General features: G+C 41.5%; 1 protein-coding gene across 1 annotated transcript in view; it reads right to left on the reverse strand.

Annotated features, from left to right (window-relative positions):
• Nucleotides 1–23,423, reverse strand: part of LOC135522869 (dipeptidyl aminopeptidase-like protein 6) — a 320,112-nt gene that overhangs the window by 98,149 nt on the left and 198,540 nt on the right. The window contains exon 2 of the mRNA XM_064949517.1: nucleotides 3,929–4,043. Within this exon, the coding sequence (XP_064805589.1) occupies nucleotides 3,929–4,043 (115 nt within the window). The remainder of the gene's footprint in view (nucleotides 1–3,928; nucleotides 4,044–23,423) is intronic.

Consider the following 23,423-nt stretch of genomic DNA (forward strand, 5'->3'; position numbering starts at 1 on the left):
GTGCCTTTCTTGTTTACCTTTTGTATTGACAACGTTATTGTCCGGTTGAAATATTATCGATTATTTAGGCTAAAAACAACCCGAGGATTGAATATAAACATCGTTTGACATCATGTTTCTATGAACTTTACGGATACAATTTGGACTTTTTTGTCTGCCTGTTTTGACTGCGTTTGAGCATGTGGAAACAAAACGGAGGTTTTCGGGTATATAAAGAGAGACTTCATCGAACAAAATGAACATTTATTGAATAAATGAATGTCTTCTGAGTGCAAACATATGAAGTTCATCAAAGGTAAGTGATTAATTTTATCTCTATTTCTGACTTGATTTGTCTGCTGGGCTATGTTCTCAAATAATTGTAAGGTATGCTTTCGCCGTAAATCTGACTCCGTGGTTGGATTCACAAGAAGTTAATCTTTAAACCTATGTAAAATAGTTGTATGTTTTCTGAATTTTTATAATGACTATTTCTGTATTTGAATTTGGCGCTCTGCAATCTCACTGGATGTTGGCCAGGTGGGACGCTAGCATCCCACATACCCTATAGAGGTTAAGATTGAATCCTACTACACCTGCTCTGACACTCGTCGGATGTGGCAGGGCTTGAAAACTATTACAGACTACAAAGGGAAACCCAGACGCGAGCTGCCCAGTGATGTGAGCCTACCAGACAAGCTTTGTGCCTTTTATGCTCGCATGCACGAGAGAACCAGCTGTTCTGGATGACCGTGTGATAACGCTCTAGGTAGCCGATGTGAACAAAACCATTTAACAGGTCAACATTCACAAAGCCGTTGGGCCAGACAGATTACCAGAAATGGTACTAAAAGCATGCGCAGACCAACTGTCAAGTGTCTTCACTGACATTTTCAATCTCTCCCTCTGTAATACCTACATGTTTCAAGCATACCACCATAGTCCCTGTGCCCAAGGAAGCGAAGGTAACCTGCTTCAATGATTATCGCCCCGTAGCACTCACGTCGGTAGCCATGAAGTGCTTTGAAAGGCTGGTCATGGCTCACATCAACACCATCACACCGGACATCCTAGACCCACTCCAATTCGCATAACGCCCCAACAGATCCACCGATGACGTAATCTCAATCACACTCCACACTGCCCTTTCCCACCTGGACAAAAGGAACACCTATGTGAGAATGTTGTTCATTGACTACAGATCAGCGTTCAACACCATAGTGCCCACAAAGCTCATCACTAAGATAAGGACCCTGGGACTAAACACCTCCCTCTGCAACTGGATCCTGGACATCCTGACAGGTTGCCCCCAGGTGGTAAGTAGGCAACAACATGTCTGCCACGCTGATCCTTAACACTGGGGCCCCTCAGGGGTGTGTACTTAGTCCCCTCCTGTACTCCCTCTTCACCCATGACTGCATGGCCAAACACGTCTCCAACACTATCATTAAGTTTGCTGATGACACAACAGTGGTAGGCCTGATCACAGACAACGATGAGACGGCCTACAGGGAGGAGGTCAGAGAACAGGCAGTGTGTTGCCAGGACAACAACCTCTCCCTCAATGTGAGCAAGACAAAGGAGGTGATCGTGGACCACAGGAAAAGGAGGGCCAAACAGGCCCCCATTAACATTGATGGCGCTGTAGTGGAGCAGGTCAAGAGTTTCAAGTTACTTGGTGTCCACATCACCAACGAACTATCATGATCCAAACACACCAAGACAGTCGTGAAGAGGGCACGACAAAACCTTTTCCCCCTAAGGAGACTGAAAAGATTTCGCATGGGTACCCAGATCCTCAAAAGGTTCTACAGCTGCACCATCGAGAGCATCCTGACCGGTTGCATCACCGCCTGGTGTGGCACCTGCTCGGCATCTGACCGTAAGGCGATACAGAGGGTAGTGCGTATGGCCCAGTACATAACTGGAACCAAACTTCTTGCCAGCACCTGTGTAATAGGTGGTGTCATAGGAAAGCCCATAAAATTGTCAGAGACTCCAGTCACCCAAATTATAGACTGTTTTCCCTTCTACCGCACAGCAAGCGGTACCGGAGCGCCAAGTCTAGGACCAAAAGGCTCCTTAACCTCTTACACCTATGGTGGCGCTATTTCATTTTTGGAAGAAAAACGTTCCCGTTTTAAACAAGATATTTTGTCACAAAAAGATGCTCGACTATGCATATAATTGCTACTGTTCGAAAGAAAACACTCTGACGTGTCCAGAAATACAAATATCTTCTCTGTGCGTGCCCTTTAACGTGAGCTTCAGGCAAAACCAAGATGACTTGGCATCCAGGAAATGACAAGGATTTTTGAGGCTCTGTCTTTCATGATCTCCTTATATGGCTGTGAACGCAAGAGGAATGAGTCTGCCCTTTCTGTCGTTTCCCCAAGGTGTCTGCAGCATTGTGACGTATTTGTAGGCAGATCATTGGAAGATTGACCATAAGAGACCACATTTACCACGTGTCCGCCCGGTGTCCTGCGCCGAAATTGGTGCGCAAAAGTCACCTGCCAGTATTTTTCCATGGGGCACAGAGAGAGAAGCAAGCTTCCACGAACTGCATGTCAATGAAGAGATATGTGAAAAAACACCTTGAGGATTGATTCCAAACAACGTTTGCCATGTTTCGGTCGATATTATGTAGTTAATCCGGAAAAAGTTTCACGTTGTAGGTGACTGCATTTTCGGTTCGTTTCGGTAGCCAGGCGCAATGTAGAAAACGGAACGATTTCTCCTACACACAGATGCTTTCAGGAAACACTGCGCATCTGGTATGTGGCTGGGAGTCTCCTCATTGAAAACATCAGAAGCTCTTCAAAGGTAAATGATTTTATTTATTTGGTTATCTGGCTTTTGTGAAAATGTTGCGTGCTACATGCTACACAAAATGCTATGCTAGCTTAGCATACTCTTACACAAATTAGTCAATTTCTATGGTTCAAAAGCATATTTTGAAAATCTGAGATGACAGTGTTGTTAAGAAAAGGCTAAGCTTGAGAGCAAACGCATTATTTTAATTTTATTTGCGATTTTCAGAAATCGTTAACGTTGCGTTATGCTAATGAGCCTGAGGCTTAGTCACAATCCCGGATCCGGGATGGGGAGTTTCAAGAGGTTAACAGCTTCTACCCCCAAGCCATGCTGAACAATTAATAAAATCGCCACCGGACTATTTACATTTGCCCCCCCCCCCCTTTGTACACTGATGCTACTCGTTGTTTGCTATCTATGCATAGTCACTTCACCCCTACCAACATGTACAAATGACCTCAACTAACCTGTACCCCAGCACACTGACTCAATACCAGTACCTCCTGTATATAGCATGGTTATTGTTATTCTTATTGCGTTACTTTAACTTTAGTCTATTTTATAAATATTTTCTTAACTCGTTTTTAACTGCACTGTTGGTAAAGGGCTTGTAAGTAAACATATCCGCTGCGCCACTCGGGAGCCCCATGTGAGAACACATAACAGAAAAAAAGACTCCATCTACATGCAGTGAACATGTTTCGTGTTTGCGGTAGAGTACAAGCCCACTGCACTGCAGCTACGAGTGCACTACTCTGTGACATTGGAAGATAATGTGACACACACTGCATGTTAAACCTGTTTGTGCGTATGGTACGGTTGTCAACCCTGTCCCTTCCCCTCTCCTCTCAGTCACACACACCTGGTGTCAACCCTCTCTCCTCTCATCCCATCCTCTCTACTCTCCTCCCCTCTCCACATACCTGGTGTCAACCCTCTCACCTCCCCTCTCCACGCACCTGGTGTCAAACCTGTCCTCCTCTTCCCTTCCCTCCCCTCTCCTTGTACCTGGTTTCAGCCTCATCCCCTCCATTCCATTCTCCTCTCCATTCTCCTTTCCATTCCATTCTCCTCTCCTCTCCATTATCCTCTCCTCTCCATGCCCCTCCCCTCCTCTCTCCTCTCCAAGTACCTGGTGTCAGCAGGATGACCGAGGTGACGATCAGGGAGCAGATGACCAGAATGACAAGCAGGGCGATCGCAATACCCTTCCAGTTCCTCTGAGGAGGGTTACTCCCCACCAGCTCCTGGAAACACAAAACAGACAGAGAGAAACACATGGTCAGAGACAGAGAAAGAAAGGAGAGAGCAAAATAGGACAGGAGAGTGAACAAGAGAGAGGTTGTAGTCGTAAGATGGAGAGTTAAAGAAGGAAAGGGAAAAATAAACGAGACATGGGTAAGGGGTAAGGGAGAGAGAAATAATGGAGTGATACTGTCTGCTCGTATAAAGAGTAGGGGGGAAGAAAAGGACAAAGTGAGAGAGAACAATGGAAGAATGAATCAAATAAATGGAAGGAGTAGGAAAGAAAGGTAGAGAACTCAAATTGATGGGTCTGTCAAGGACGAGTGTGAACTACAGAAACAACAACATGAATTCTCAAGGAGAATTGCCACAAGCAAAAGGCAGGAGGAGGAGTGGAGGAGGGGGGATTATTAATGAGGCAAGGAGTCAGCAGCCATCACTGGCAAATGAATGTGACAGATAAAAATTGAGCTTTTGGATCATTGGTGACTTTGGAGGGGGAACGGCGCCAAGAGGCTTTTTGCTAGAAAAATGTTTTCAAAGTAGTTGTGTTTTAGGAGGAAACAATGAAACAAGTAAAGTTACACAGTAGGTTTAATATTTTTTTAAGTGCAAAATTAAATTGAAAAGTAATAAGTATCACTATCGAATTTGATAAATGGTCTCTGCAGGGTATGGAGTGAGTTGAATGAGAAGATGGTTTTCAACCTTTTCCTTTTTGTCACAAAAACTGTACAACCCATATTATTGAGGATTTGGTGAAGAAATGTGTTTCACCAGTAGACTTGTGCTGCAGCAGCAGCAGCCACAACGAGTCCCCACTCTCTGAGGGTGTCTCAGGGGGAGTCAAAAAAACCATTTCCATTTCACACCTCACATATAAGCACCCCCTATTTTACTTTAGAACAGCAGCAGCAACAACAACAACAAGGCCTACATCAACCACACCTGTCAAAAATCGCACTCAAAGATGAAAGAAAGTTGGACATTTCTACAGTTCAGCTCCAACAAACACAACAAACATAACATCCAAGCTAGGAGTAATTATTTGAAAAGGATATTGAAAGCCTAAAACATCAAAATATCTGGATTAATAACTTTTACACTTGTTTACAGTGGGGGCGGGTAAAAAGACCTGAGAAGATGGTATGTAGCTAGTACCTTTGGCTAAGGTCTTAATTAAGAGCAACTACAAACCACACACACACGCTCTAATGAAAAAGAGTGGTCTGGTCTATGAGGTAAGCCTTCTAGTGACCTTCTTTGCTCAATTGAATGGAGCGGCAAACATCATTAGATGAGAGCATCAGGGGCTTTTTACCACACCGTCCAGTACACACCCTCATTAAAACAACCTGTTTTCCCACAATCCCTGGCGGTGCTCCGGCGAAACGGGGGTGCTTTCGTAGGGGTCACTGCCGAGGGCTGGTCACAGCAGGCGGGAGGAGAGTTAGTGGACTGTGATGTAAACAATCCCACAAACAGAGCCAGACACATCCCTTATCAACAAGTTTATACAAATGGTGTAGCCTACTAGTGAATCATTTGCCTGGCAATCCTGCAAAATAACAATAATCATAAGCTATATAGTCCAATATGTTTGGTTGGGTGAGTGTCATGCAGGGAGAACAAACAACTGAGGCTCAGTGAGGCTCTTTTAAACAATAACATTGGCCACTTTGTGCCAGCATGAGAGGACAAACATCACTCTCTTTTGGAGTGTCCACAACAGATTTGGGATTTTACATAATACCCAATATAATAGACATGCACTCATTGTAACACCTACACAGTAGCACTCAATTGTAACACACACACACACACACACACACACACACACACACACACACACACACACACACACACACACACACACACACACACACTGTATTGTAAACAGCCAGCGGGAAGTCACAGCTGACTAACCAAACACATCAATATACAAAATGCTAGTGGGGCTACGATGCTCTGACGCTGCAAGGACAATTATTGATGTTTTTAATCATGATCATGACTGCTGCGTGGAGTAGATCCCCTAGTATAATGTTTCCATGGGTATGCTCTCTTGTGGAAGTTGTCCACAAGTTGCTGATTGGTAGAACCTAATTTAACTTGCAAATATATTTGTCAAGCGCATCACTTTTGCACGCTTGAGTTAACATGTGACTGTCATTAGGTTTAATTGTGTTTCGGTGCCAAGCGATAACAGCCAAAACAGAGTAACATTTTTAATTGCTTGAAGATATTGATCAGCAAGGTTATCTGAAAGAAGAAACATATGTTCATCTCTGATTAGTAGTGAGTATTTTTTTTGTCATATTTATATGTGTATGGCATTCATGCAATCTAATTAACATCAAATAAAATAGGTAAAGGAATACATACATTTCACCATGCTAGAGTATGTGGACACCTGCTCATCGAACATCTCATTCCAAAATCATGGACATTAATATGGAGTTGGTCCCCCCTTGCTGTTATAACAGCCTCCACTCTTCGGGGAAGGCTTTTGACTAGATGTTGGAACATCGCTGTGGGGTCTTGCTTCTATTCTGCCACAAGAGCATTAGTGAGTTCAGGCACTGATGTTGGGCGATTTGGCATGGCTCGCAGTTGGCGTTCCAATTCATCCCAAAGGTGTTTGATGGGGTTGAGGTCAGGGCTCTGTGCAGGCCAGTCAACTTCTTCCACACCGATCTAAACAAACCATTTCTGTATGGACCTTTACTTTGTGCACGGGCATTGTCATGCTGGAACAGCATTCCAAAATTGTTCCCACAAAGTTAGAAGCACAGAATCGACTAGAATGTAATTGTATGCTCTAGCGTTAAGATGTCCCTTCACTGGAACTAAAGGGCCTAACCCCAACCATGAAAAACAGTCTCAGACCATTATTCCTTCTCCACCAAACTTTATAGTTGGCACTATGCATTGCGGCAGGAAGCGTTCTCCTGGCATTCACCAAACTCAGATTCGTCTGTCGGACTGCCAGATGGTGAAGCGTGATTCATAACTCCAGAGAAAGCGTTTCCACTGCTCCAGAGTCCAATGTCAGCGAGCTTTACACCCCTCCAGCCGACACTTGGCATTACGCATGGTGATATTAGGCTTGTGTGTGGCTGCTTGGTCATGGAAACCCATTTCATGAAGCTCCTGACAAACAGTTATTGTGCTGGTGTTACTTCCAGAGCTAGTTTGGAACTCGGTAATGAGTGTTGCAACCGAGGACAGCACTCGGTTGAAACAAGCTCACAGAATGGCGGGCCTGTTCTGTGAGCTTGTGTGACCTACCATTTCGCGGCTGAGCTGTTGTTGCTTCTAGACGTTTACACTTCACAATAACATCACTTACAATTGACCGTGGCACCTCTAGCAGGGTAGAAATTTGACAAACTGACTTGTTGGAAAGGTGGCATCCTATGACGATGCCACATTGAGAGTTACTGAACTCTTCAGTACGGCCACTCTACTTCCAGTCTTTGTCTATGGAGATTGCATGGCTGTGTGCTCTATTTTATACACCTGTCAGTAACGGGTGTTATTGAAATAGCTGAATCCAATCATTTGAAGGGGTGTCCACATACTTTTGGTCATGTAGTGTACCATCACAGCATTAGTTAACTCTGATCAAGGGACTTCACTGACATGTTGTAGGCCTAGGCTAATTGATATGCAACCGCCTTGTGAAAGGTGCATTATAATTCTGAGGAGAGAGTGTGTGAGGTACACGGAAACATTTGCCTCCATATGAATCTAAAATCTCCAGTGGAACAGCTGCAAGATACTCTGATTCTTCCCAGCCTATAGCCAATATCATTTCATCTCCTTGTCAAATAACATAAAACAAGCTATGTAACCTAGTTCCTAACCGCTACCTAAGCCAAACCAGAACTACTGTGTCTGGAATGCCTTTGCAAAGAAATAGGAAATGTACAGTGTTTCCTTGACACAAATGCCAGAGTCAATGCAATAAACCAAAAATACACCAATACAATTTTCATGTCTTATTGTCCTTGTGTCACACGTCACAGATTTGTTCATGCAACCGAACACACCAATTTCTTTATACATTCAAAGTCATTTACACTCAATGGAATTCACACTTCACAGTCGCCGCCTCGGGCTTTGTGATCACAAAGCATCAAAGAAAGACAACTTCACTAGCTCAGTCTATTTCCCAGTCTATCTGTGGGAGAGGAGGGGCACAATTCATTCCTGTTGCACTCCTGTGTGTCTGAAAACGATGTTCAAAGGTATCTGCGACGCAGGTCGTAAATACTTAGCAAAACCCTGTGAACAGCCTGGGAAGGACCAGAAAATGATTTTGTGAAGATAAGCTGTGTCGTCCATCTCAAAGAGCATGCAATTTGGTGGCAATTTTCCATTTAGTTGGAAAATAAGATCCCACATTCATTCTAAGGCTGGAATTGGACAAAATAGCAGTCGTTTTGAGCCTGCCTTTCAGTCACCTCCTGGAGAAAAATCCCATTTTCAGTCCATTTGCTCGATCACTTCATTCTCCTGTTCATCGGTTAGCATGTGGACTTCATCAGAGGGCTCCCATGAATAGAAACATTACCCTGAACCTTTTAGCCCCTAAATGGTTGTATTTTATGCTACAGAACAGACATACTGAAGTTCAAAACAGAAATAGCAAAGGAAATGGTGTAACACATCCAAAGCTCTATTTAGAGAGTCAGCTTATGCATAAATAACCCACATGAAAATGATTTGCTCAAAGTGAATGGTTTCCTGTTTCTTATTGTCAACCATCAAAGTATTTTCAATAAGATCATCATCTAATGAATTAAAATGTTTCTTAAGAAAGGCTTACAACTAAACAGTGCATTCGACATGTATTTAGACCCCTTCCTTTCCCCTACATTTTGTTACATTACAGCCTTATTCTATAATGTATTAAATAAATAAAAATCCTCATCAATCTACACACACAACCCCATAATGACAAAGAAAACACAGGTTTGAATTTATTTTTTGTGCAAATTTATAAAAAAGAAAACAGAAATACCTTATTTACAGAAGTATTCAGACCCCTTACTATGAGACTCAAAATGGAGCTACATACTAACAGTCCTTCCTCCAAAAGACTGGATTACATTTTTTGAAAATCCCAGAATCATGTTCTTTTTTTGTTGCAATTTGTGTTTCCGATTGTGGCACACCACATAACCACTTCCATCATATAATTCAGAATATGATCACATACAGTGCACTCGGAAAGTCTTCAGACCCCTTGATTTTTCTGCATTTTGTTACGTTACAGCTTTACTGTATTTTAAAATGGATTAAATAACACATTTTCCTTATCTATCTACACACAATACCCCATAATGACAAAGCAAAAACAGGTTAAGAATGTTTTCACATTTCTTAAAACAGAAGCATTCCGACCCTTTGCTATGAGACTTGAAATATTGCTCAGTTGCATCCTGTTCCCTTTGATCATCGTTGAGATGTTTCTACAACTTGATTGGAGTCCACCTGTGGTAAATTCAATTGATTGGACATGATTTGGAAAGATATATAGACAGGTGTGTAAGGTCTCACAGTTGACTGTGCAAAAAAGCCAAGCCATGAGGTTAAAGGAATTGTCCATAGAGTTCTGAGACAGGATTGTGTCGAGGCAAAACATTTCTGCAGCATTCAAGGTCCCCAAGAACACAGTGGCTTCCATCATTCTTAAATGGATGAAGTTTGGAACCACCAAGACTCTTTCTAGAGCTGGCCACCCGGCCAAACTGAGCAATCGGGGGAGAAGGGCCTTGGTCAGGGAGGTGACCAAGAACCAATGCTCACTCTGACAGAGCTCCAAAGTTTCTCTCTGGAGATGGGAGAACCTTCCAGAAGGACAACCATCAGCACTCCACCAATCAGGCCTTTATGGTAGAGTGGCCTGATGGAAGCCACTCCTCAGTAAAAAAGCACATGACAGCGCGCTTGGAGTTTGCCAAAAGGCACCCAAAGGATTCTGAAACCCCCCAAATACAGGTGTGCCATGCTTGTAGCGTCATACCCGAGAAGACTCAAGGCTGTAATCACTGCCAAAGGTGATTCAACAAAGTACAGAGTAAAGGGTTTGAATACTTATGTAAATGTTATGTTTCTGTTTTTTTATATATATTTTTTTATAACTTTGCTAATAAAAAATATTAAACTTTTTTTTTTGCCTTGTCAATATGGGGTATTGTGTGTAGATTGACGAGGGATTAAAAAAAATCCATGTTAGAATAAGGCTGTAACGTAACAAAATGTGGAAAAAGTCAAGGGGTCTGAGTACTTTCCAAATGCACTGTAATTCTGCCATTTCCAGTATGGAAAGATTCTTATATGCAGAATATCTATAACGCTATATCTGATTTCAACAGGCGCTGTCTGAAATGATTTGCCATTAAGGACGAAGAGAAATAAACTTGCAAAAGATAGTGGTCCCCTTCAAGGCTGATAAATGGAGCCTTAGGCTTCGATTTCTCTGAATGTGACGATCCATAGATGTGTCTCATTAGGTGGGTGCAGGCAACACAAAGAGTATTAAGCCCTGACCAGCCATTTCCAACAGGGCCTCTGGAACCCTCCCTTAGTGATCAATACACAGTGTCCCCTTTTTCATTTACTGGTTACCTAATCTTTTCACAAATCTCACAAACTCCTGGGACTCTTGAGACAGTTCAGCAAATTTCTCAGTCTCTAGAAAGTCCAATCACTTCCGACACCAATGTAATGAAACATGCAGGGAGCAGGTCTCGAACCCCCAACCCGAGGTCCGGCGCGCTATCGACTGTGCCGCAAAAGCATGCTTGTGCAGCTCGTCGATTTCCGTGCTTATAAACCCAGGATCGTTACACTTCATAAGGCAATAACACTATGAGTGCCCAAGACCTTGTGAGCTCCCGGAGCATGGCGGCAAACCTTCCTGATCGTTCCTCTGATATCTGCAATTATGATAATGATTAGCACAATTATCTGGGAGTCCATCTGCACTGGGTTAATGAGGAGGTGATTAGAGGTGACGGAGGTGACTGTGGCGAGTAGAGAAGAGACAAGTCAAGTCGACTATGTTCTTGACAGAAGGTTATGTAAACAAACATTTAAAGGCTGTGAAGAAATCAATGCAAGGACATGAAGAGGGAGCAAACAAAGCCGTGTAGACCTGAATTGAGACCTGAATGCAGACCATATACAACGGCAACTAACTTCTTTAGAGGTTTAAAAAAGGATACTGGGGTGATATACAGTTGAAGTCGGAAGTTTACATACACCTCAGCCAAATACATTTCAACTCAGTTTTTCACAATTCCTGACATTTATTCCTAGTAAAAATTCCCTGTTTTAGGTCAGTTAGGATCACCACTTTATTTAAGAATGTGAAATATCAGAATAATAGCAGAGATAATTATTTCTTTCAGCTTTTATTTCTTTCATCACATTCCCAGTGGGTCAGAAGTTTACATACACATACACCCAATTAGTATTTGGTAGCATTGCCTTTAAATGTTTTTACTTGGGTCAAATGTTTCAGGTAGCCGTCCACAAGCTTCCCACAATAAGTTGGGTGAATTTTGGCCCATTCCTCTTGACAGAGCTGGTGTAACTGAGTCATGCTTGTATGCCTTTTTCCGTTCTGCCCACACATTTTCTATGCGATTGAGGTCAGCGCTTGTGATGGCCACTCCAATACCTTGACTTTGTTGTCCGTAAGCCATTTTGTCACAAATTTGGAAGTATTATTGGAGTCATTGTCCATTTGGAAGACCCATTTGCGACCAAGCTTTAAGTTCTTGACTGATGTCTTGAGATGTTGCTTCAATATATCCACATAATCTTCCTACCTCATGATGCCATCTATTTTGTGAAGTGCACCAGTCCCTCCTGCAGCAAAGCACACCCACAACATTATGCTGCCACCCCGTGCTTCACGGTTGGGATGGTGTTCTTCGGCTTGCAAGCATCCCACTTTTTCCTCCAAACATAACAATGGTCATTATGGCCAAACAGTTCTATTTTTGTTTCATCAGACCAGAAGACAGTTCTCCAAAATTCGTCTTTTTTTATGGCGGTTTTGGAGTAGTGACTTCTTCCTTGCTCAGGTTATGTCGATATAGGACTCATTATACTGTGGATATAGATATTTTTGTGCCTGTTTGCTCCAGCATCTTCACAAGGTCCTTTGCTGTTGTTCTAGGATTGATTTGCACTTTTCTCACCAAAGTACATTAATCTCTAGGAGACAGAACACGTCTCCTTCCTGAGCGGTTTGACGGCTGCGTGGTCCCATGGTGTTTATACTTGCGTACTATTGTTTGTACAGATGAACGTGGTACCTTCAGGTGTTTGGAAATTGCTCCCAAGGATGAACCAGAATTTTTTTTGGGGGGGTCTTGGCTGATTTCTTGATTTCCCCATGATGTCAAGCAAAGAGTCACTGAGTTTAAAGGTAGGCCTTTAAATACATCCACAGGTACACCTCCAATTGACTCAAATGAGGCCAATTAGCCTATCAGAAACTTCTAAAGCCATGACATAATTTTCTGGAATTTTCCAAGCTGTTTCAAGGCACAGTCAACTTAGTGTATGTAAACGTCTGACCCACTGGAATTGTGATACAGTGAATTATAAGTTAAATAATCTGTCTGTAAACAATTGTTGGGAATATTACTTGTGTTATGCACAAAGTAGAGGTCCTAACCAACCTGCCAAAACTATAGTTTGTTAACAAGAAATTTGTGGAGTGGTTGAAAAGCGAGTTTTAATGACTCCAACATAAGTGTATGTAAACTTCTGACTTCAACTGTACATCAGCAGTGAGTGGTTAGCTCTCAAACTGAAGCATATCTTAAATCTGGGGAGCTTTGCACTTGTCATGGATTTTTTTTTTCATAGAATATTAAGTTGGGCTGGGATCCTGTCATCAGAACAGGCCCAGAATGTTCTATTTACTTATATTCATCCAGTCAATTAAGAAAAAAATATTATTTATAATGACGGCCTAAAGCCTGGGCTATGGGTGGAATAAAGTTGTCTCCCAGAAACGCATCATTGGGCCTGGGGACTTGGCCTTTCTGCCTGTGGTGCTATGACTTCTGGGGGTCTGCCTCAGCCTCAGCCTCACTCCCTCTCCTGGGCGGGTGAGGACATCCCCCCCCCCCCCCCCCCCAGAAGCACATTTGTAGAAAGTTAGCAGAATTTTGCAACCCTACCTAGGAGTGATGTGTGTGTGTGTGTGTGTGTGTGTGTGTGTGTGTGTGTGTGTGTGTGTGTGTGTGTGTGTGTGTGTGTGTGTGTGTGTGTGTGTGTGTGTGCGTGTGTGCGTGTGTGCGTGTGTGTTTGTGCGGGTGTGGGCTCTCTCTTGTATGATTAGAATACCAAATCATCCTAAAGCATGCATTTCAATTCTCAGATGGAATAAAGAGGAAACTCATAATGAACGCTCAAATAATGCATGCAAATAGCTGTTATGTAGGTGGCTGGTGGGCATGGAGAAGCTGTAGGAGGGAGAGGACTACAGGAACCCTATTGAGAGAGACATTGTACGAAAAGATATTCTTGGGATTAGAGAGAGAGATCAAGCGCTGGAAGCTATCCAAGATCTTTTGCACCATCAAAGGAACCCAAAATCCCAAACAAATAAAACACTAGCACAAGATTGACAGTATGCTTCAAATTTAGAGTGTAACCAATCGGGTAAGCAAACCCAGGTCATCTGCTGTTCATCATCAAAATATTTTGTGGCAAAACTAAAGTCCACCCTCCATAATATCTACCAGGGTTATTAACTTTAAAAATGTTGGTTACGTTAATCAAGGACTTCCTCAGCCTAACAATATCTTCAAGGGTAGTTATACAGCAAGTGTGTCTTTATTTGAAACAGCATCATTGAGAATAATGGCAGTGGACGAGTGGTTCCATGAAGCCAGTAGTAATTACGTAAGTGGCAGGGCCTGCAGCAGTTTGGAGTTAGCTACTACAACCACTCCTGCTACTGTAGCTTAGCTATCACGTCTGCTCCCACTCCCCCTCCGTGGCGCTCGAAGGCGCCAGGCTCCCCAGCATTACGCACTACTGACACCATTATTACGCACACCTGCGTCACGCGCATTACCCCGTCACGCACATCAGCGATTATTGGACTCACCTGGACTCAATCATCTCTGTCATTACCTTCCCTATATCTGTCTGGTTCCCAGCTCTGTTCCCTGCTTCAGCATTAATTGTTTGTCATTTTGTACCTGTGTGCTGGCACTGTTCTTGTCTTGGTCTTTGTCTGTTTCCTGATTAAATGTTGACTCCCCGTACCTGCTTCTCATCTCCGGCGTCGGTCCTTACATTAGCATAAGCTCTGTATCAGGCCTAATTTAATGTTGCGTGATATTGCTGGTAGCAGCTGGGCAAAGTGACAAAAAAATAAAAGTATCTGCAGTCATGTAAGAGCCAGTAAACCAAATAACAAGTGAGGTACATAAAGTTAGAGGAGAGAGAAAGTAGCATTAACCTGTTGGAACTCTAGGGGCGCAATTTTCATTTTTGGATGAAAAACGTTCCCGTTTTAAACAAGATATTTTGTCACAAAAAGATGCTCGACTATGCATATAATTGCTACTGTTCGAAAGAAAACACTCTGACGTGTCCAGAAATACAAAGATCTTCTCTGTGCGTGCCCTTTAACGTGAGCTTCAGGCAAAACCAAGATGAGATGGCATCCAGGAAATGACAAGGATTTTTGAGGCTCTGTTTGTCATGATCTCCTTATATGGCTGTGAACGCAAGAGGAATGAGTCTGCCCTTTCTGTCGTTTCCCCAAGGTGTCTGCAGCATTGTGACGTATTTGTAGGCAGATCATTGGAAGATTGACCATAAGAGACCACATTTACCACGTGTCCGCCCGGTGTCCTGCGCCGAAATTGGTGCGCAAAAGTCACCTGCCAGTATTTTTCCAAACAATACAGAGAGTAAAGCAAGCTTCCACGAACTGCATGTCAATGAAGAGATATGTGAAAAAACACCTTGAGGACTGATTCCAAACAACGTTTGCCATGTTTCGGTCGATATTATGTAGTTAATCCGGAAAAAGTTTTACGTTGTAGGTGACTGCATTTTCGGTTCGTTTCAGTAGCCAGGCGCAATGTAGAAAACGGAATGATTTCTCCTACACACAGACGCTTTCAGGAAACACTGCGCATTTGGTGTGTAACTGAGAGTCTCCTCATTGAAAACATCAGAAGCTCTTCAAAGGTAAATGATTTTATTTATTTGGTTATCTGGTTTTTGTGAAAATGTTGCGTGCTACATGTTATTCAAAATGCATTGCTAGCTTTGCATACTCTTACACAAATTAGTCAATTTCTATGGTTCAAAAGCATATTTTGAAAATCTGAGATGACAGTGTTGTTAAGAAAAGGCTAAGCTTGAGAGCAGATGCATTATTTTCATTTTATTTGCGATTTTCAGAAATCGTTAACGTTACATTATGCTAATGAGCTTCAGGCTATAACTGTATACAGGGTTTTTTCATAGCCAAACGTGAACAAAATGGAGCGATTTGTCCTACACAAATAATATTTTTTTGAAAAACTGCACATTTGCTATGTAACTGAGAGTCTCCTCATTGAAAACATCCGAAGCTCTTCAAAGTTAATGATTTTATTTATTTGGTTATCTGGCTTTTGTGAAAATGTTGCGTGCTACATGCTACACAAAATGCTATGCTAGCTTTGCATACTCTTACACAAATTAGTCAATTTCTATGGTTCAAAAGCATATTTTGAAAATCTGAGATGACAGTGTTGTTAAGAAAAGGCTAAGCTTGAGAGCAAACGCATTATTTTAATTTTATTTGCGATTTTCAGAAATCGTTAACGTTGCGTTATGCTAATGAGCCTGAGGCTTTAGTCACGATCCCGGATCCGGGATGGGGAGTTTCAAGAGTGTACAACAGGTTAATAGTGAAGTGTAGTAGTGATAAGGGAAGATATGACATCTTTTGGTATCGGCGATGATTAATGTTATGGACGATGAAAGGTAGTATTTACATTTGGCAAAGCAGAGCGGTGCAGTGATAAGTGGCAGTACCATTGGCAGTGTAATATCAATACAAAGAACAGTGCTTTCTGTAATGACCTTATAGCCACACAGCAGTTTGTCCATATCAATATTCAGGTTTTGCAGTGCCTGAGCAAGAGGAGAGGTGCAATATGCAGTCCTCCTGCATCCTTGTGTTTCACAGTTCAGTCAAGGGAACTAATCCTCAAAAACAGAGGCATTGTTTTCTTCCCATTTCAGCTTTCTCAGACCTGCGCAGCTAGCACATAACATTTTGAGAACCAGAGAACAAGCCGATATATTGTGACGATATTGTATTTTTCTAGTCTATTGGCCTTTCTCTATCGGCTTTGCCAATAATCCCTCTACATAGCAAAGCTGCTGCTATGCTAGCCGCCACTCACCGGCTGAGCCACGAGCACTGCATAATGCAGAGGAACGTTTAGCTGGGAAAAATCAGCAATAGCAAGTAGCAAGCCAGCTCATTCTCAAACAGAAAGCTGCAGTATTGAGAAATGGATGAATTGACACAGTGACCAAAATCAAACTCCTGTTGCAAATAGTAGTTTGTCAATACACTAATAATAAGGCTTGTGTCGACTTGCCCGGAAATGCATGCAATAAACAATCTATTTTAGCAGATAATTATGTTAATCTTTGCTAACAGGTCACAAAGTTAACGCTTTCGTCTGTGGTGTTAGTTAGCTAGGATAGCTGGCTAGACAAAAATGGTGCTAAGATATCAGATAGGAGCTAATAGCCAATGTAGCTAGCTAACGTTAGCTGGTTATCATTTTAAACATGCACCATTTTCATCAACGAGCCATCTGACTTGCGGTGTAACGTTAGCTATTTACTGGTGTGCTGATCTGACCAGCTGCAATCTTATCTGTAAATTGACAATTGATAGTCAGATTAGATTATTTTGGTAATAAGAAAGTGTTTTAAAATGCCTACATAAAGGTTGACAAAAGGTTTAGCTACCTAAGAATCTTCCAGCATGTTTATGAACCAAAAAAGCTGTAGATCAGCACACGTGTGTGCATTCTTACTTCTCAAACTATGGGCAAATTTGAATCATTTAGATGTGCATTGACGTTTCATTTTTTTTCCTTACGCTCGCTCTCCTTGTTAGTAAATGTCATCGCCATTAAGCTAGTTCTCATAATAGCAGTAAACAGCACCAAGTGATATGGGCGACGGAGAGAGATGTGAGGAGATGTGAAAGGGAGCGGAGTTACAATCTCGCTCTATCCAATCGTAGCAGTAGGATCAAGTTACAACCCGACAATTTCTTGACAGATAGCTAAACAAGCCAATTGTCTATAATCGAGAGGGCAGCCGATTATTCAGTATGGCCGATTTAATTAGGGCCAATTTCAAGTTCATAACAATAGGGATTCTGACTTTTTGGACGCAGATTATGGCCGATTACATTGCAATCCATGAGGAGACTGCGTGGCAGGCTGACCACCTGTTGGCTGCAAGGAGCCAAGGTAAGTTGCTAGCTAGCATTAAACTTGTCTTCTAAAAACAATCATTCTTCACATAATCACTAATTAACTACACATGTTTGATGATATTACTTGGTTAACTAGCTTGTCTTGCGTTGCATATAATCAAAGCGGTGCCTGTTAATTTATCATCGAATCACAGCCTACGTCAACTTCGCAAAACGGGTGATGATTTGACAAAAGCACATTTGCGAAAAAAGCACAATCGCACAAAAGCACAACATTAATGCCTTTCTTAAAATCAATACACAAAAGTATATATTTTTTAAACCTGCATATTTAGTTAAAAGAAATGCATGTTAGCAGGCAATATTAACGAGGGAAATTGTGTCACTTCTCCCCTAGCGTTCAGTGCAAGCAGATTCAGGGTGTATGCAACAGTTTGCTCCACCTGGCTCGTTGCGAACTGTGTGAAAACAATTTCTTCCTAACAAAGACGGTAATTAACTTTCCAGAATTTTACATGATTATGACATAACATTGAAAGTTGTGCAATGTAACAGCAATATTTAAACTTAGCGTTGCCACCCATTTGATCAAATACGGAAAGGTTCCGTATTTCACTGAAAGAATAAACGTTTTGTTTTCAAAATGATAGTTTCCGGATTTGACCACAATAATGACCAAGGGCTGGTATTTCTGTGTGTTTATTATAACTAAGTCTATGATTTGATATTTGATAGAGCAGTCTGACTGAGTGGTGGTAGGCAGCAGCAGGCTCGTAAGCATTCATTCAAACAGCACTTTACTGCGTTTGCCAGCAGCTCTTAGCAATGCTGGATGCATTTTATGACTTCAAGCCTATGAATGCCCGAGATTAGGCTGGCAATACTAAAGTGCCTGGAAGAACATCCAATAGTCAAAGGTATAGCGATAAATAGTCAACGAGTCATAATTCCTATAATAACTACAACCTAAAACTTCTTATATTGAAGACTCATATTAAAAGGAACCACCATCTTTCATATGTTCTCATATTCTGAGCAAGGAACTTAAACGTCAGCTTTTTTACATGGCACATAATGCCCTTTTACATCCTTCTCCAACACTGTTTTTGCATTATTTAAACCAAATTGAACATGTTTCATTATTTATTTGAGGCTAAATATAGTACATAAATAACATCTTTAAGTTAAAATAAGTGTTCATTGTTCTAAGTAAATGTTGTTGATCAGTAAGCTAATATAAGTTCCACATGGAAGGCAAACAGATTGTCATCTGTAGCACCATAGACTCCACTGATCAGCCAAAACAAGCTCAGTAACTCGTTGCATGCACACACTCCTATTGAATATGCATTCACCTGTATTGTGAGTAGGCCTATGCCATCTTAATTTACCCAGTTAACCAAGAGACTGACCATTCAAATAATTACTAAGAATTACCCAGTTAATCAAGAGACTGACCATTCAAATAATTACTAAGAATTACCATTATGTTGTCATGTACAGTACCTTGCAAAAGTATTCACCCCCCTTGGCATTTTTCCTATTTTGTTGCATTACAACCTGTATTTAAATTTAATTGGATTTTTATTTGGATTTCATGTAATGGACATACACAAAATAGTCCAAATTGGTGAAGTGAAATGAAAAAAAAAATAGTGATTCAAAAATGTAAAGAAAAACAACAGAAAAGTGGTGCCTGCATATGTATTCACCCCCTTTGATATGAAGCCTCTACCTAAATAAGATCTGGTGCAACCAATTACCTTCAGAAGTCACATAATTAGCTAAATAAAGTCCACCTATGTGCAATCTAAGTGTCACATGATCTCAGTATATACAGTGCCTTGCGAAAGTATTCGGCCCCCTTGAACTTTGCGACCTTTTGCCACATTTCAGGCTTCAAACATGTACAAACTGTATTTTTTTGTGAAGAATCAACAACAAGTGGGACACAATCATGAAGTGGAACGACATTTATTGGATATTTCAAACTATTTTAACAAATAAAAAACTGAAAAATTGGACGTGCAAAATTATTCAGCCCCCTTAAGTTAATACTTTGTAGCGCCACCATTTGCTGCGATTACAGCTGTAAGTCGCTTGGGGTATGTCTCTATCAGTTTTGCACATCGAGAGACTGACATTTTTTCCCATTCCTCCTTGCAAAACAGCTCGGGCTCAGTGAGGTTGGATGGAGAGCATTTGTGAACAGCAGTTTTCAGTTCTTTCCACAGATTCTCAATTGGATTCAGGTCTGGAATTTGACTTGGCCATTCTAACACCTGGATATGTTTATTTTTGAACCATTCCATTGTATATTTTGCTTTATGTTTTGGATCATTGAATCCAGAATGGTCCTCCATCCATCTTCCCATCAATTTTAACCATCTTCCCTGTCCCTGCTGAAGAAAAGCAGGCCCAAACCATGATGCTGCCACCACCATGTTTGACAGTGGGTATGGTAGGTTCAGGGTGATGAGCTGTGTTGCTTTTACGCCAAACATAACGTTTTGAATTGTTGCCAAAAAGTTCAATTTTGGTTTCATCTGACCAGAGCACCTTCTTCCACATGTTTGGTGTGTCTCCCAGGTGGCTTGTGGCAAACTTTAAACAACACTTTTTATGGATATCTTTAAGAAATGGCTTTCTTCTTGCCACTCTTCCATAAAGGCCAGATTTGTGCAATATACGACTGATTGTTGTCCTATGGACAGAGTCTCCCACCTCAGCTGTAGATCTCTGCAGTTCATCCAGAGTGATCATGGGCCTCTTGGCTGCATCTCTGATCAGTCTTCTCCTTGTATGAGCTGAAAGTTTAGAGGGACGGCCAGGTCTTGGTAGATTTGCAGTGGTCTGATACTCCTTCCATTTCAATATTATCGCTTGCACAGTGCTCCTTGGGATGTTTAAAGCTTGGGAAATCTTTTGGTATCCAAATCCGGCTTTAAACTTCTTCACAACAGTATCTCGGACCTGCCTGGTGTGTTCCTTGTTCTTCATGATGCTCTCTGCGCTTTTAACGGACCTCTGAGACTATCACAGTGCAGGTGCATTTATACAGAGACTTGATTACACACAGGTGGATTGTATTTATCATCATTAGTCATTTAGGTCAACATTGGATCATTCAGAGATCCTCACTGAACTTCTGGAGAGAGTTTGCTGCACTGAAAGTAAAGGGGCTGAATAATTTTGCACGCCCAATTTTTCAGTTTTTGATTTGTTAAAAAAGTTTGAAATATCCAATAAATGTCGTTACACTTCATGATTGTGTCCCACTTGTTGTTGATTCTTCACAAAAACATACAGTTTTATATCTTTATGTATGAAGCCTGAAATGTGGCAAAAGGTCGCAAAGTTCAAGGGGGCCGAATACTTTCGCAAGGCACTGTATACACCTGTTCTGAAAGGTCCGAGAGTCTGTAACACCACTAAGAAACAAGGGGCACCAAACAGGTCAGGTACAAAGTTGTGGAGAAGTAGGGTCCGGTACTATGAAGACCAAGGAGCTCTCCAAACAGGTCAGGTACAAAGTTGTGGAGAAGTACAGTTCAGGGTTGGGTTATAAAAAATATCAGAAACTTTGAACATCCCACGGAGCACCATTAAATCCATTATTTAAAAAAATGGAAAGGAAATGGCACCACAACAAACCTGTCAAGAGCGCCGCCCACCAAAACTCAAGGACCAGGCAAGGAGGGCATTAATCAGAGAGGCAACAAAGAGACCAAAGATAACCCTGAAGGAGCAGCAAAGCTCAACAGCTGTAACGACCGTTGGTGGAAGAAGGTGAGGACCAAGGTGCAGCGTGGTAAGTGTTCATCATTTTAATGGTAAAACTGAACACTATCAAACAAGCAACTAAAGAACAAGCGAAACAGCTCCGTCAGGTGCAAAACACACTAAACAGAAAATAACTACCCACAACCCACAGTGGGAAAACAGGCTGCCTAAGTATGGTTCTCAATCAGTGACAACGATTGACAGCTGCCTCTGATTGGGAACCATACCAGGCCAAACACCTAGAAATATAACACACAGAACAAAACAGAATGTCCACCCCAACTCACGCATGACCAAACTAAAATAGAGACATAAAAAAGGAACTAAGATCAGGACGTGACAACAGCTGAGATTGGGGTATCTGTCCATAGGATCACTTTAAGCCGTACACTCCACATAGCTGGGCTTTACAGAAGAGTGTTCAGAAAAAAAGAAGCAAACATGTTTGGTGTTTGCCAAAAGGCATGTGGGAGACTCCGCAAACATATGAAAGAAAGTACTCTGGTCAGATGAGACTAAAATTTTACTTTTTGGCCATCAAGGTAAATGCTATGTCTGGCACAAACCACAAACCCAACACCTCTCATCACCCCAAGAACACCCTCCCCACAGTGAAGCATGTTGGTGGCAGCATCATGCTGTGGGGATGTTTTTCATCAGCAGGGACTGGGAAACTGGTCAGAATTGAAGAAATGATGGATGGCTCTAAATACAGGGAAATTCTTGAGGGAAACCTGTTTCAGTTTTCCAGAGATTTGAGACTTGGACAGAGGTTCACCTTTCAGCGAGACAATGACCCTAAGCATACTGCTAAAGCAACACTCAAGATGTTTAACATGAAGGAGATGGAGAAGTTTTGCCTTGAAGAATGGGCAACAATCCCAGTGGATAGATGTGCCAAGCTTATAGAGACATACCCCAATAGACTTGCAGCTGTAATTGCTGCAAAAGGTGGCTCAACAAATACTGACTTTGGGGGGGTGAATAGTTATGCACGCTCAAGTTTTCTGTCTTATTTCTTGTTTGTTTCGCAATTAAAAATATTTTGCATCTTCAAAGTGGTAGACATATTTTTTAAATCAATTGAAACAAACCCCCCAAATCCATTTTAATTCCAGGTTGTAAGGCAATGAAATAGGAAAAATGCCAAGGGGGGTGAATACTTTCGCAAGCAGTTACATTGATATAAACAAAGTCACATGTATTGTTTGATTTTAAAATATGGCTCTCTTTTTCACCAACATTTTCTGATTTAATGATATTGAATATCGGCCTAAAATATCGACCATCCGCCTCCTTGACCACCAAAAATCGGTATGGCAACGGCCCTAAAGAATCCATATTCGTCGTTCTCTACTGAGCACCATATATTTCTTAGAGCTTGGTGAGAGCGTGGTTGTCCGATGCTTATTTTACATACAACCTTCCCACAACATTCTGGTAATGGTACAGGATAGTTGCTTGGCTTTGGAACATTCTTTGCACATTTAAGGAACTTGACAAAATAATGTTGACATTTCATTACTTTAACATAACATGTCCTAAAAGTTCAAACATGGCTACATTTAATTACATTTTTGATAATGATCTAGTAACGTTCTCCAACTGGTTTGACAGTGGGAATGTTCTAAAATAGTTCAGAGAACATTAAGAAACAACATTCTACTGTAGGAATTTCAGTACTTCAACATAACATTTCCTACAGGTTTTCTTATGATTCTATTTAATGTCATGTTCTCAGAATGTTCAGAGAATGTTAAGAAACAATGTTCTTCCGTAGGAATTTTAGTGCTTCATCATAATGTTTTCTGCAGGTTTTTTGACAGTACTATATAAAGTCATGCTCTCAGAACATAAAGAAAACTTTCCATAAAAAAAACAAACAAAAAGAAAACATTAGTAAAGTTCAAAAAACTTTTAAGAATGTTATTTAAAAACTTATGCATTCCTATCTCTGAACTTTCTCTATCCCCTATCTTGTTAAGTGTGTTCAGGTGTGTTGGCTGTGCACACTAATTGGCCACACCCGATCTTAATGAGTGCTTGTTTTCTTTGAAATGTCTGTTTGAATAGACTAAAATGA

Source organism: Oncorhynchus masou, chromosome 30 (genome assembly GCF_036934945.1).
Source record: "Oncorhynchus masou masou isolate Uvic2021 chromosome 30, UVic_Omas_1.1, whole genome shotgun sequence".
In the NCBI taxonomy this organism is placed as follows: domain Eukaryota; kingdom Metazoa; phylum Chordata; class Actinopteri; order Salmoniformes; family Salmonidae; genus Oncorhynchus; species Oncorhynchus masou.